This window comes from Xyrauchen texanus, chromosome 35 (assembly GCF_025860055.1).
Source record: "Xyrauchen texanus isolate HMW12.3.18 chromosome 35, RBS_HiC_50CHRs, whole genome shotgun sequence".
NCBI lineage: Eukaryota > Metazoa > Chordata > Actinopteri > Cypriniformes > Catostomidae > Xyrauchen > Xyrauchen texanus.
Genome location: NC_068310.1, coordinates 4841261 through 4855969, shown reverse-complemented (window position 1 = coordinate 4855969; position 14709 = coordinate 4841261). Strand labels below are relative to the sequence as shown.

Sequence of the window (14709 nt, the reverse complement as noted above, 5' to 3'; positions counted from 1 at the left end):
GTTGAATATGAAAATCTGCTCTTGATGTCGACCAAGTAGAGCCCCTAGCTGAGACAGGGATGAGTGCTCAGCGGTCTCCTCCACTGGGTCCATAGCTGGCTGGTTTATTCTGTCACACTGGGGAAAGACAGCACCAAAACGCAGAGGCAAAGCTCACAAGTCTTTAATGAAACAGTCTACACAAAAGTGCCACAGCGCCAGCTCGGTCGAGCTCAATAAGGATAGCCACTGGTGCGAGGATAGTTTGTTCATCAGTGTGTGTGCTGTGGAGATCTGGAACAATCCATTGAAGAGTGGTGTGGTGCAAAGCAGGGCCTAGAATTAGTCTCCTTACACTTGGGGAGAAACTAAGGAATCCTCCTTGAGTGCGATCACCAGGCAATGGCGATCTGATGAGCAAACACCACAGGAGACAAAGCAACCTACAGAACAGAACTTTACACTAAACTGAAGAACAAAGTTAAGGTATAGCAAGCAATAAACCAGCAAACGTATAGAAAACACACATGGGATAAAGTATGGGATACAATAAGAGGAAGACAGGTGGAGTATGTGAGAAAGCCATTAACGTAATCGACGCCTCCCCGGGAGCGATCAGCTTTCCCATGGAAATACCGATTATGTGAAACATGAGGGAGAGAGAAAAATAAACAAGAGAATGAACAGGCAAACACTGAAGCCATGACAATGTGTTTGTGTTTTGCACTCTTGATGTTTAGTAGTCTCACCCTTTATGTCAGAGTGTTTTTTTCTGCATTGTGGCTTTTTTTTTAGATTTTATGTAATAAATTATTTTTTTGTGTTTCCCATTAATTTCCCATTACCTATGGCGGTCTTTTGACCAGGAACAGTGGTTTTCCCTACCACTTAGACTGATCGAATCAACTCCAATTTCTTTGCATGTGTTCAGATATCACTAAGTCTCATACCCATCAGATAAAGGAAACCAGTTTATTTAAGAAACAACATTTATTTCTGTCAAAAATGACCGAACAGTGCGTGAGGGCTAGGTATTAAAATTAGGCAGATAAGTCATCCTGCATCATTTGTGGTATGAACTTGAATGATAGGCTACCTTATATGTAAGTGATTTTTTTTCATGGAGAAGTATGCAAAAAAATGTCCTACTCCCTTAAAGATATGAATGAAGTGTCCTGATACATCGCACCTGTCTCTGTGAAAGCTGTAGACTTTGTAAATTGTAATAATAATAATAATCATCATCTCCCCTCCTCCTCATAAACCTCTTTATAATAACCAAACCATGGGAACATTACTGTAAATTGCTATTCTTTGTCAGCTGCTGGTACTGGTTATTCCATACTTTATTAACTGCAGCACACACTTAAGGAATACTTCACCCAATAATAACAACTCAGTCATTATTTACTCACCATCATGTCATTTCAAACCCCAATGCTGTTTTTTTTTTTTTTTTATGGAACACAAAAGGAACGTCTTTGATGTGTTTTTATGGTACGTTTTCACCATTTTTGGAGCTTGATAGATGTGGTCGCTATGAGTGTTGTCGTTTGTCATATGGAAAATTGCTCCATAAAGTGTTCAGAAAAAAGTCAAAGGTGTTTGAAATGACATGAGGGTGTTTAAATAATAACAGAATATTCCTTTCTGGATGAACTATTCCTTTAATGACCCATAATAAAGACAGTATGGAGGGTTTAATGCACTTGTATTGGATCTCTCACATTTGTTGTCATCTTATCTCATGTAATGCATTTTGCACATGGCATGCTTTGTGATTGAAGCACAACAAGTCCCTTTGCAAATTACAGGATCCGTCTTTTAGCCGTAAACCACATTTTGCATGTGTGAAAAAAATCTTAGGAAACATATTTCATGCAGTGGGTATGCGACTGGGTAGAGTGAGTAACCTTGGATCAGTTGTGATCTGCAACCATCACAATAGTCTTTGAATTGAGGTGAAGGCATGAATCCACTCTGACTGACTTAAGATCAAAGATTATAATTAATCGGTCCACACTGTTGTTCTGATTTGATTGAATCAATGGAGGAATAGAAAATGTATGGGAATTTTGAAAGGATGCTTTAAATGACTTTGATATGACCAGAATTGATTTAGCTGAGTAATAGAGTAACACACTCCCCTCCATACACGTCGTGTAAAATCTTCCATTATTGATCAGGGCTGTGGAGACCCCAGCAGAGAGAAATAGAGGGAAAGGGGTTGAAATGTAAGAGGTCAAAACAAATTCCACGTTTGATGTGGGCGGTACAAACAGGAGCAGCTGTCAAATGTGATCAGATGCTATAAAAGGTGGACAAAGAGACACGATAATGCCCCCTCGTTGGAAGCATGAGGATGCTGTTTAAGCATGCTTAAAGAAATAATCTACTTGATGCCCAGTTGCATTTAAATTAGATATTTTTAGCATCCAGCATCACTGCATATTGGGAGGCTGCACATCACATATTCACTTGTCTCATCTCTCTAATATTATACACTGTATACTAGAGTATATACAATACACTACACTACATTTACTGCACCATAAACTACACTGTACACTCTCACATAAACATGATACAGTGATGGTATCAGATGGAATATTTTGACACCATTTACCATGGTACTAAATGAATACTTCAATTACGTTATTACATGGTTTTTACATGGTACACCCAGGGACTTCAAAGAATACCATGTACCATGGTACATGTCCAAAAAGCCATTGTAATAGCATAGTGCTTTGGAACTGCACTATACTACACTACATACTATGCATTACACTGAATAATACAGTATAAACTAGTCTACATTTACTCTGTACCCTCACATAAATGTACTGTGTTGTTATCATGTTACAGTCATGGTATCACATGGAAATCCATTGTACTTTAGTGTACATTCGATGTATTAATTTATGCAAAACTATTCAATATATACTAAATGCTTTAGTAGAACCTAGACTGTATAAATGCTATGCTAAATACCATTTTCACAATATATAGTAGAGTATATACCTTCTATATTATACATTGTATACTGTACAGTTTATACCACACTACATACTATGTTTTACACTACAGTGTATACAACTATAAATGCTTCAATATAACCTACTTTATGTATAGATTATACTACACCATATACTACACTGCATACTATACATACGCTATACATTATATACTATACACTTTATACCTCACTACATACAATTTAATACACAATTTACAACTATAAATATTTTAGTATAACCTAGATTGTATATAGAGTATATACTACAATATATACCACGCTACACACAATGTACTTCATACACTAACAGTATACTAATAGAGTAGTATGTTCAAATCCTCAGTATTCATAAAACAGTAAGCAAGAAATGCCCGGATGACCTACTATTTCCAGTGAGATTCTCAAGTGCGCATTCACTGGACACTTCATGATCCCATAATCTCTCAGGAGCTGAGAAGATGTCAGAATGCTGGATTTAAAAATAGGGTTGTCACCATTACATGGTGTCCCGATAAATTAATCGTGATTAATCGCATATACAAATATTTGCTGAGAAAGCCCCTCATATTCAATGTATAATGATGAAATAATTATACATAGTTATCTTTAAACATTAAAAAATTATAAAAAAAATAATATTCAGATAATTAAAATGCATTACATTCTTGTGGCAGAAGAGTTAATCATTGATAACTGGCTTTAGAATACAATGTATAGTTTACTACCTTATTATTGATCATAAGTCAGTCATTGGCATACAGTTCACAGCAATCCATTACACAAGTGAATTTGTCAATCAGTTGGAGATTTATTATGAGGGCTTGTTTAAGGACCCGTCAATGTACACCTGCATCAGACATTTTTTTTTTTTTAAACAAGCCAGGGGTATACATAGTACACAATACTACAGATATATTTTACAATAATGCCAAGACATTATATTCATTACATAGTGCAATGCTTTTCAATGCTTTGGCATTGTTGGAGGTACAAAGTGTATTTAAATAATATTTCAAGTCTTTACAAAAAAGAGCAAATAGGGGCTTTATAGACATAAATTTACACTTATGTATAAAAAACTTGGCAAGAAAAATAAACAGATTAATCAGAAAATATTAACTTTAGTTATCAAAACTGTGAAAACCAAATAAAATGTCTTTATAAAGCAAAGAAAAACTAGTTAAAATACTACAGCGTGGACACATTCCCGAAAAAGGTGAGGGGCAGATTCATCTACAGCATTACAGAAGGAGCAAAGTGGATCTATTTCAGGGAGCATGTTTCTTAAATAAAGATTGACTGGGTAAATATGGTGTAACAGTTTAAAGGACACCTCCTTAACCTTGTTGGTAATTCAATATTTGTGAGGTAAAGACCATACGACCTGCGTCAGACATGCTTGTGTCGCGTCTCTGGTGTGTTGTGTCATAAAAATAAAATGTTTAGGTCACTTTATACAACACCTTACTGTGTACTGCACAATATACAACTATAAATGCTTCAGTATAATCTAGACTTCATTATAGAATAGGCTTCACTATATACTATGCTACATACTAAATGTATGCCAAATATATATATTAGAGTATATACTGTATGCTATATAATACACTGTACAATACTCTTTATACCGCACTGCTTACTATGTATCAGTGACTAAAAATGAAATGTTTTTATTTTGGTTTGTTCTGAACAGAAATACTTGTTTGGTCCTGTTCCAGATATTTCAAATATTTCAAATTAAAATACATCTGGCCATCTATAATCAATTACTAGCCCTCTCCTGAATGCATGCACATGCTGCTTGGGCATGTTTGGACTAAACTTCATCTTATGCGGGCCCAAATTTTAAACATTTAATAATTATTTCATAATTTTGTTTTAATTATTTGTTTTAATCACAGTTCTGCTTCTCAGTCAGAACCCGGCAGCATCAAATCAATCATCATATACGTCTAACAATAATTCAGTGAAGACTTGGAAACATCTTTGAAATGCATTTTTTACCTGGATATTTTCCCTTGTATCTGGATTAACTGTGCATGTATACGTAGTGATTATATATAGTTGTCTAAAAGTTCTTCAACATGTCACAGAAGGCATCAAGTAGAGCTTATCATGCTCTACTTAAAAGAGAGAGGCCTATTTTCAGGGCTACAGGAAGTGGTGTACTCCGAAAATGTATGTGAAAAAACATTTAGAGTGTGAAATTAACCAGTTATTAACCAGTTACCAACATTTAAAATGAACCTTTTCACTCTGGAACAATTGAAAAGGACTGTTTTTGTACAAAAAAAAAATATGTTTGTTTTTGTTCCTTGGAATGTTTTCAGTCCCTGCTTTAGTATATTGGCCTGTTTCAATGATGCCACTTTTTCCACGTAGTCGCCATATTTGTGACCATCAGTGGGAGGAAACAGTGGTGGTGAATGGACAAATACGTGTGAAATGATATCAAGAATAACATCAAAATAGCTTTTGATCCATGGCAAGTCCCATGTATAGTTCATACAAGTCTGAAGACAGCACAATTATAGACAATTATATTGGACTTTTTTTTTTTTACACAGACATTTACAAATATTTTATCCACGATTCATCTCAGTACACAGGCGAGTCTGATATGTGACCAATAAGTACACATGCCCACCAATAGGCTACCATAAACATCTCTCATTCAGACCTTACAAATGGTTATGTGTTATTTTCAGGTCTGATTTGGTCTCAATATTACGAAACGCCTGAGATGATCTTGTCTGTATGAATATAAGAGCTGCTTTTAACTTCTGAAGAACGCATATTTTACATCGCACAGCATAACACATTGAAGGTATATGGAATTTTGGTCACAAACGTAGGGCGGTCACACGGTGATGTCACATGAAACAGGTCAATACTGCACTGCCATGTGATGACGTAATCCAAATGGTGTAGTCTTAAGAAAATTAACCAAACTTTTTTTTTTTTCATATTACTATCCATGATTGAAAACATAAACAATCCTTTTATTACAATTAACCATGGTTTTACTTCAGTACTAAATACATAAAACCATGGTTACTTTTTTAAGGGCCTGCATAGATAATATGATATGTGGATATTCATAATTTTGTCTGGGTTCTGAGCATTACTGGTGTATATACATACATGCTCCATTCCTCCTACTTCTTCTAAAAATATATAGATAAAGGCTACAGCTGAAACAGCAAGAAAACACCAGAATGAGCTGTTGATCAAACAGCTGCCATATTTCCGAGAGGGTCAGAGCTCAGCATTCAGGCCGGACTGGTCTGCTGTGCTGCTGCTGCACCTCCTGAATAATGAATGAGGGAGTGACGCGCACATTGCGGCTCTCTCTGCGGCTCTAGACCAGGCGGGGTCACGCATCCATGATGACGCGGCGGTGACGCGCATGCAGGAGTTTTAATCCTCTGCCGCAGCAGCAGATCAGCCGGTAACGCGAAGAGGGGGATGCGCGGTCGGTCGGACGGACGGGTAGAACGGCTAAAATAAAGCCGCAGACGATTAAATGCGAGCGCAAATATATATAGAGAATAAAAAGGCGACCGACTCGATCGAAAGCTCCTCCTCTCTCGCTCCAAACAGGCTATAGGACGTTCCAGGACACTGTGCATTCTCGTATTGTTCTTGACAGAGCCTGGGAATACGAAAGCTGGCGTTTTTTCTGGACGCAAATAAATGGGTGATTACGGGTTCGGCTTGTTGCAGACAGCGAACATCAGCAGCGGCACGTCACTGTTCGGTGGAGGCGCGTTCACACCCTATTCTCCGGTGCGCCTCTGTGGCTCGCCTCTGGTGTCCACTCTATTCCCGTCACATCAGCACAACATGCAGGATGAGCCTGCGGGGTTGACAGCCTCTCAGTCCAGCGAGACCAGCAGCAGTAGCAGCAGCGATCTGAACCATTTCTCCTCTGTAGGTCAAGCGCAGACAGTCAGTGACCTTCAGCACGGCCAACAGCCCTACTCATCCGCGGGCCTCGATACCGATGCGCCATCGCCCGTGAATCCCAATAAGGTCAGGATCCAAATGGAATCCCCAAGCGCCCACCATGTCACCAACGCAAACGGAACCGGTGGCAATAACATGCTCGGATCCGCTTTTGCGAACATCCCCCATCAGGAGATGCAGAACCCCGGGGGCGGCGTCGGTGGCACGGCTTCCCCAACCCTGCCCGGTTTCGGAACGCCGTGGTCCGTTCAGACGAACTCCCCGCCTCCACCCGTCACCAATTCCGCCAACGCAATAAACCCGATATCCGCCACCGAACCTGACAACTTCTTCCACGGCATCCCGTCCTCTATCAACCCCGGCTTCTTCCAAAGCTTTTCGCCCAATCCGTGCCCAGTGCAGGGCTTCAGCAGTAGCTTCTCTCCCCAGATGAACGTGCCCCCTCAGCAGCCGCAGAGCCGCCGGTCCCCGGTCAGCCCGCAGATGCCGCTGCAGCAGGGCGCCTTTCTGCAGCAGCGGAACAACTACAATCACCACCAGGTGAGCGACCCACCTCAATGAATCAATCTCCTTTACACTCATAGAATCAAGCAAAATATATTGCCTTCTATTAATAACTGTATTACAGACGATGCTTAAGGATGAATTAAGCGGTTGTTAAACTGTCATTGTGACGCAATCGTGGCCTTGAATTGTTGCGTCATAATGCATTGCTACACTGTTGCAGCTCTCAGTGGTGCCATCGTGACTTGACGTCTGTGCGTTGAAAACAAATGCGGCATAATTTATAATATCTATCTATCTATCTATCTATCTATCTATCTATCTATCTATCTATCTATCTATCTATCTATCTATCTATCTAAAATCAGGATTCTCCCTTAAAATTACTTATAGACATAGGCTATGTTCGCAATGGATTACTAGCCCACTGCCTACTGCATACTACACAGTATACAATATACTGCTTACTAGGTTTTTAAAATCTGAAACTCTATGCTTTATGCAGCGCTACACATTTCAGTTAACCTTACATTATCGTTCCCTTGATTATAAAGTGGTTCATTAATGACTAATAATTAATTTACGAATGCGTTATTAATCATTAATATGTTGTGACAACAACATCATTAAAAGGGTGACGTCCATGCAATACCTGCCAACAATTGAGCCATTTTACCTTACATGTCATAAATGTTTAATAACACTTATTCAACATATGTAACAATGTAAAGTGGACACATGTGAAGCATTTATTAAACAGTTGTCAACATTTAAATCATATTTACATAATGTTCAGTATGGTGTTATGCACCAGGCTATATCATATTCTGTGAATAGGTATGAAGACCTGAATAGCAGAGGACTTGTTGAATCATAAATTAGGGCATTTTTGATTAATATAAGTATGAATAAGTGTATTAATTAAGCATTTTTAACATGTAAGTTAAAGTGCTCACTATTTTGGGTAATATTGCATGGAAGTCGCCCTTTGCAATCGTCATTCAGGCCTATATGAAAAATGATCGTACTGCGCACAATTTTCATTCTGCAGAAATAGTATGAATAGTAGTATGCTATTCTTACTACAGTCATATTTTCTTGCAGCAGACACAGGCCCATCAAGCACGTGCCACTGTTATATTGTTCAAGGGATTCATGTGACATTCCAGAGATGTCACGACCTTTTGTGAAATCACCTATTGAGGGCTTAGAGGCCAGAGATGTCAGCACCTTGCTAAACTGCAGCATTGTTTGCTAAAGCTGTTATTACAATAATCTGCAGTTAAACCTTCACAATTAGCACAGACATTTCACTAATATGCTTATGCTAATACATATAACTTTAACTAATTTATATGTTGGCTATTTTAGTACAAGCCACTATGTCTCTATATTTTCTATATGCAGGTTTATCACAGTACTCTCTGCATCGACAATCAGTTGTGGCACTATGCCACTATACTGAATCTACAGCGCTACTGCAAAACAAATTATAGCCCATTTTACACCAAGTTGTGGGTCTGTAGCTGAATTTAATATGATGAGATAAAAAGACAAAGTTGCACCGAAATTATACAAAGACAATAAATAAAAAACATATCCTTTAATTGCATATCTTCGCTGGCTGCCCACATAACAGGGTGATGTGGGCAGAACTTCCAGTTAAGCTTAAACAATTGTTATGTTATGTACAAACACAGCATAAAAATGACAGAAACTTGAGAAAACATGATCAAAGAATTATAGTGAGGTGATATTGTTCTTCCTCACCTATCTGTTAATAATGATGGGTTTAAGGAGGATGGCCAAATATTGCAAATATGAAGCATTTTAGTTATTTTGTTGAGTATTTATCCATCGATGGAAGAACCTGTGCAGACTAACCTGAAAAGCAATGTAGCCTATTAGCACCTTCACAGCTGTAAAGTTGAACATGATTTGAGAACTTTAGATAATTATGTTTATTTTAAAGCATATAATGAGTCTAGGCTGAACCTGAAGAGTTTGTTGTACCGAGATTATATACTTACTCTAGATACAGGGGAGGTCCAGACAGCAGGATGCTCGTGTATTGCAGGACACAGGCGATGATACTGTCATGCTGCCGTTTTTCAGATAAAATACAATTATTTTGTGGGATATGACTGTAGTAAGCTCAATCTAGCTTTTAATTGTTAGTTTACATACATAATATCCATATCAAATGCTATAACCTACATTAAATATTTTATTGTTGACTGAACAACTGATCCTGTTGATAGATTGAATTTATTGCTCTTTGTGTAGGAAATAAGGATGTATTCGCAGCCACACAATAAACTGTACCATACAAAAAGAACTGCATGCAATACAAATAAACATATTTATTTGGACATACATTACAAACATTGTACAAAAATTAAAAGCACTAGCTGTACAAATAAACTGATACTGAATTAATGTCCACACTTTTTTCAAATCACCTTTTCCCCTTAAGGGAAGACATTGCACATTCTGCAAAGACACTCAATATAAAGTGAATTGCAGGCAGGAAAAATGCAGGAAAGAGGAAAATCATAATACAATTAATTTCAAACGTGGTAAAACATCTCACTATTGTAACTGTACATGTCTCATCTAATAATGATGGTCTTTCACTGTAGAATATATATGAATATACATATACATGCATCACAGCATGAAAACAGTTGAAAACATTGTATCTACTCACAGACAGTTCAGGTAAAATACTGTTCCTTTTTATACTCAGTAATAATGACATTTCAAAACATGGGAAGCATTTACAAAAAAAAAGATACTAAATAGAAATGAACATATTCTCAAAAGTTCTAATGATCTAACAAAATAATGCTATTGTTTATGTAATTAATTGCGGTCAGTTTCTGGACGTCTATCGCAGCTGTAACGGTGGATAATATAAGTAATACCTGATTTAGGTCAAACTTTAGTTGTTTCGCTTAATTAATAGGATAACCATTGTCCTGGAAATTTATGAGCTTTCATACAACATTTAAAAGCAAGAATCTGACCGCATGACATGCAAGCAAGCAGAAACCGCCTACACACAAAACAGCAACCAATCACACTTCCGCTAGCCAACCGGAAATTCGGCCCACCTTGCGAAATACAGTGGACTCACTGAGAATATTGTTGATAAGGTTACTGATATGATTAGAATGCTCATCTCATGTGAGTGCTCATGATTTTATGCATATGTTTCAAAATGACAGTTCATTTAGGAGTAAACCTTTTTGTCATGGGGGGAAAAATTACTGAGTGCACCTTTAAAAAATTGTTAGAATGAATTATTTTATTACATTTCTGCCTCTAAAAAGTCTGTAAACACACCTCTTACAAGAATAGATTTAAATGTATTTCTGATTTGTACATTTGATTTGAAATGATTATTTGGCAACAGTGTGCAGAAGGCAGTAAATGCAATAAAAATTGTATCTCTTATTTCCAAATGATTCTTCCTGAAAACTGAAAAATTACTGAATCGTTACTGTAACCGTTAAGGAACCAGAAGCTTTAAGAGGAATCAGAATTTGAACCGGAATCATAACATTTCTTACGATTCCCATCCCTAAGAGCTGGCCATTTATGAATCGCTTAAAAAGACTCACAAAACAAATGAATTAGTGGTTTAAATCAGTCTGACGACAGTTTTGCAGCTTCCCTGCAGCAAAACTAAATTCTGTAGGAAACACTGTTTTTGTCCCAAACGAAAAAGTGTTGACAAAACCGAGATGGACATGAGGCACAGTACAATTATGTAATTGCAGGAAACATCTTTGAACATGGTTGAGTTTTAGTCCTCAGCATCTTGCTGCATTTGTGTTTGGTCATGAAGCGGTGAGGTAGAGGAGGAGGGGGAGTGGCCCTTTATGTGAAATAACTGTTCTGGTATAACAGCTGTATAAGAGTACATCGCTGCGTTTGGAATAGACTACTAGCTTACTACTTAGATAGGTGAAATTACCATGACGTCACATGGCCGACAACTGCGCTTGCAGTTTCTTTTCTGCATCAGCTTTCAATGGTGGATATGAGCAGCGTTGCAGAATACTTTACGAGTAGTATGTTAATTCCGAACAAAGCCAGTGTCTTTTAGCATGGGATTATAAAAATGCCTTAAGTCTAGGAGTCAAGCTTTTTGTGTGGGTTTCATCTTTCCCAGTGTCTAGACACCATCAACTATCATTATATGTCAAGGTCCCTTAAAATCTCAACCAAATTGTACATGCAAACAGTTTGGCACCCACACACAACCAAGCTAAAGCCATTACCCAATTACACACCAAATGGGTGTGGCACTCATTAAAGGGAGCATTGCACATACAATGCTATACAGACACAGACACTAATGATGAATACATCAGTGTGCTCATCCTGTTTGAATTTTTTTCATTTTTTGGTGTTTATGCTTTAAAAAGAGTGCCTTTGCGTGTGTGTCTTTTATTCCAAGATAAAGACAGTGTGTGTTGTTGCTACCAGTGTGTACACAGGATGTGGAATGTTAGATGTAAAGCTTTAAATCTTCTTATTTGTACAGCAGAGCCAAGCCTGGCCACGTTCAAAGTAACACACTCACATATGGATGATTACGGCAGTAACTCTCACTATACACATTGCTTACTTATGTAGTGGCAAGCCATTTCAGCATTTAATCATGTGCAAGAAATGAATTATAGATATCTACATTTCAATTATCACTTGTTAAAATGCTAATTCTTGAGATCAGTTATTACATTTGTACTAGTTAAAATGTTCATTGTTGATATGAACAATTACTCACAGAAATATCCATTCTTGAAATCAAAAACTAGTCAAAAAACATAATTATATTTTTCAAAACACAGATATCTATAATTAATTTCATTCTAGTTGGAATTCCAAATTATGGGCTACTGTAAAACTTAGAATTTTTGAGATCAATAATTACTGTACACTGTTACTAGGCCAAATGTCCATTTCTGATATCACTATTGAATTACAACTTGTAAAAATTGAAAATTTTGGTCTGTTATTTGGTTTTAACTAGTGACAATGTTAATTTCTGATATCTGTAATGTGATTGTAACTAGTAAGAAAGCCTTCTTTAAGAAAGCCTTCTTTAATCTTTAATTACTTTTCAATTTAATTAAATCTAAAATAAATTTCCACATATTTGAAATACTGATGTTAAAAGTAATTTAAAATGATAAAAAATAGCATTTTATTAGTTGTAATTTGCACTAGAAAAAATATAATTATTGATATCAAAGTTTATTATTTTACTAGTAAGAAGTACATAGCTGAAATACATTTACGTGTATAACGTCTAGGTTACGGATTTAACCTCTGTTCCCTGATGGAGGGAACGAGACGTTGTGTCGAAGAAGCGACACTAGGGGTCTTTCTTGAGCGCCTTTTGCATCTCTGATCTATGAGAGGAACAGAGGTTACATCCGTAACCTAGACGTTCCCCGTCTGTCGCTCACTTCGACGTTGTGTCGAAGAAGTGACACTAGGGGTCCAATTTAAATCACGCCATGTACGTGTACTGCTGACACAGGAGCGGGCATGTATTTTACATGCCAAAGTGACCGGCTGTCTCAGGCTGCACGCGCCCATAAAAGAGGTTTCCAGTCCAGCCCCATGCTGACGGCAGCCTGGGCAAGCATGTTGGACATCTGGGCGTCAGCCTCAGATTGGGCGTGCTGGCCCGAAGGTGGCAGCCCAGTTGAGTCATCCACGTCAGACGCCAGACCGCTCTCCGATGAAGCGGCGAGCTCATCCGGCTCAGGGGCTCAGGGGCTCAAGAGGATAGGCAGGCTGGCTGTGAGTTTAGCCGCTGTTGCCTCGTACCCGGACGGAAGTCAATGAGCGTGCTGGGGGGTGGGTAGTTCGAGGGGACATACCCGGCGAAACGCATCCGCTGCCATCCCCAAATCACCTCCATCGCCAGCCGCGTCGTCCTCAATCCCATGGGAAGAAGGAGCGACGCGGGGGGCGGCTGGAGTGGAAGGAAAGCCGCGACCGCAACGTTGCCATGGTCATGTTCTCGCAGTGAGAACATGAGCCATCCACAAACGCTGCCTAAGTGTGATCGCTGCCCAGACACACGAGACAGCGCCTGTGGCCGTCAGGAGCGGAGATCACTCTACCGTATCCAGGAAGTACACAGGGGCGGAAGGGCATCTTTATAAAGACGCGTCCTGAAAAGGACGTTCATCGCCAGCTGTGTATTTGCTCTTTTAGAGGAAATAACTCTTTTAGAGAAATAAACTCTTTTAACTGCGCTGTCGAAGCTCCTAGGGGCAAAGCTGCACTGCCGTGCAGAGAAGGGTGAAAGCCACTAATATGTGCCGTAGATCCAACAGCAATCGCACTCAGAGATGGGAGGAAACAGTGTGTGACTCGCAGCTCGCTGCATACACAACCAGTCAGCTCCACAGAAAATTTCTGAATGAAACAGTCGCATACTCCCTTTATACCCGTATGTCCGGGGTGGGACATGCAAATCTGTCTGCCCATTCTCATTGACCTTTTCTCATAGATCAGAGATGCAAAAGGCCCTCAACGTCGAAGTGAGTGACAGACGGGGAACTAGTAAGAAATTAATTATAGATATCTGTTATTGCATTTTGAACTGAACTGAGTGAATGAAAATCACTGTGAAACTCTACTATTGAAAAGCCGGTTACAGATATCAAGAATTATGTTTTTTTTACCAGGTTTGAATCTAGAATAGGTATTTCTGCAACTAATGACGGCATTTTTTAAATCAAGAATTAACGTTTTTAGTAGTGCAAATTGAATAATTACTGATAACAAGAATGAGCACTTTCACTAATAGTATTTCCATTACTGATATCAACAGATTGCAGTTTAACTAGTAGTTGATAGTAGGATTAGTAGTAGGAACTAGTAGGATTCATATCCTCATATCTGGTGAAATGTCAAAAGGGCTTGCAGTAATGTAGAAATAATACAATAAGACTCCATGAGATCACAATAGGGTTTTATGGGTTTTAGTCCATATTTGTTGGCTTTGAATAGAAATCGATCAATAGTGGATTTGGCCAATAGTGATAACTAACACGGGAAGGCCGATAGCCAATTTATCAGCGAACAGTTTTTAAAATCGATTAACAGAATTTGTAAATAAAAATCGTATTCTTTCCTTACTATGACGGGCACAGACAAAGAGGCTACAAGACTACATAATGAACAAAATCCCAGATGCAGTT

General features: G+C 38.3%; 1 protein-coding gene across 2 annotated transcripts in view; it reads left to right on the top strand.

Moving 5' to 3' along the window:
• The first annotated feature begins 6419 nt into the window (after positions 1-6419).
• Positions 6420-14709, top strand: part of LOC127628652 (cytoplasmic polyadenylation element-binding protein 2-like) — a 44682-nt gene continuing 36392 nt past the window's right edge. For both annotated transcript variants that reach the window (XM_052105429.1, XM_052105428.1), the window contains exon 1: positions 6420-7510. In XM_052105429.1, coding sequence (XP_051961389.1) covers positions 6698-7510 — 813 coding nt within the window. In that variant the 5' untranslated portion in view covers positions 6420-6697. The remainder of the gene's footprint in view (positions 7511-14709) is intronic.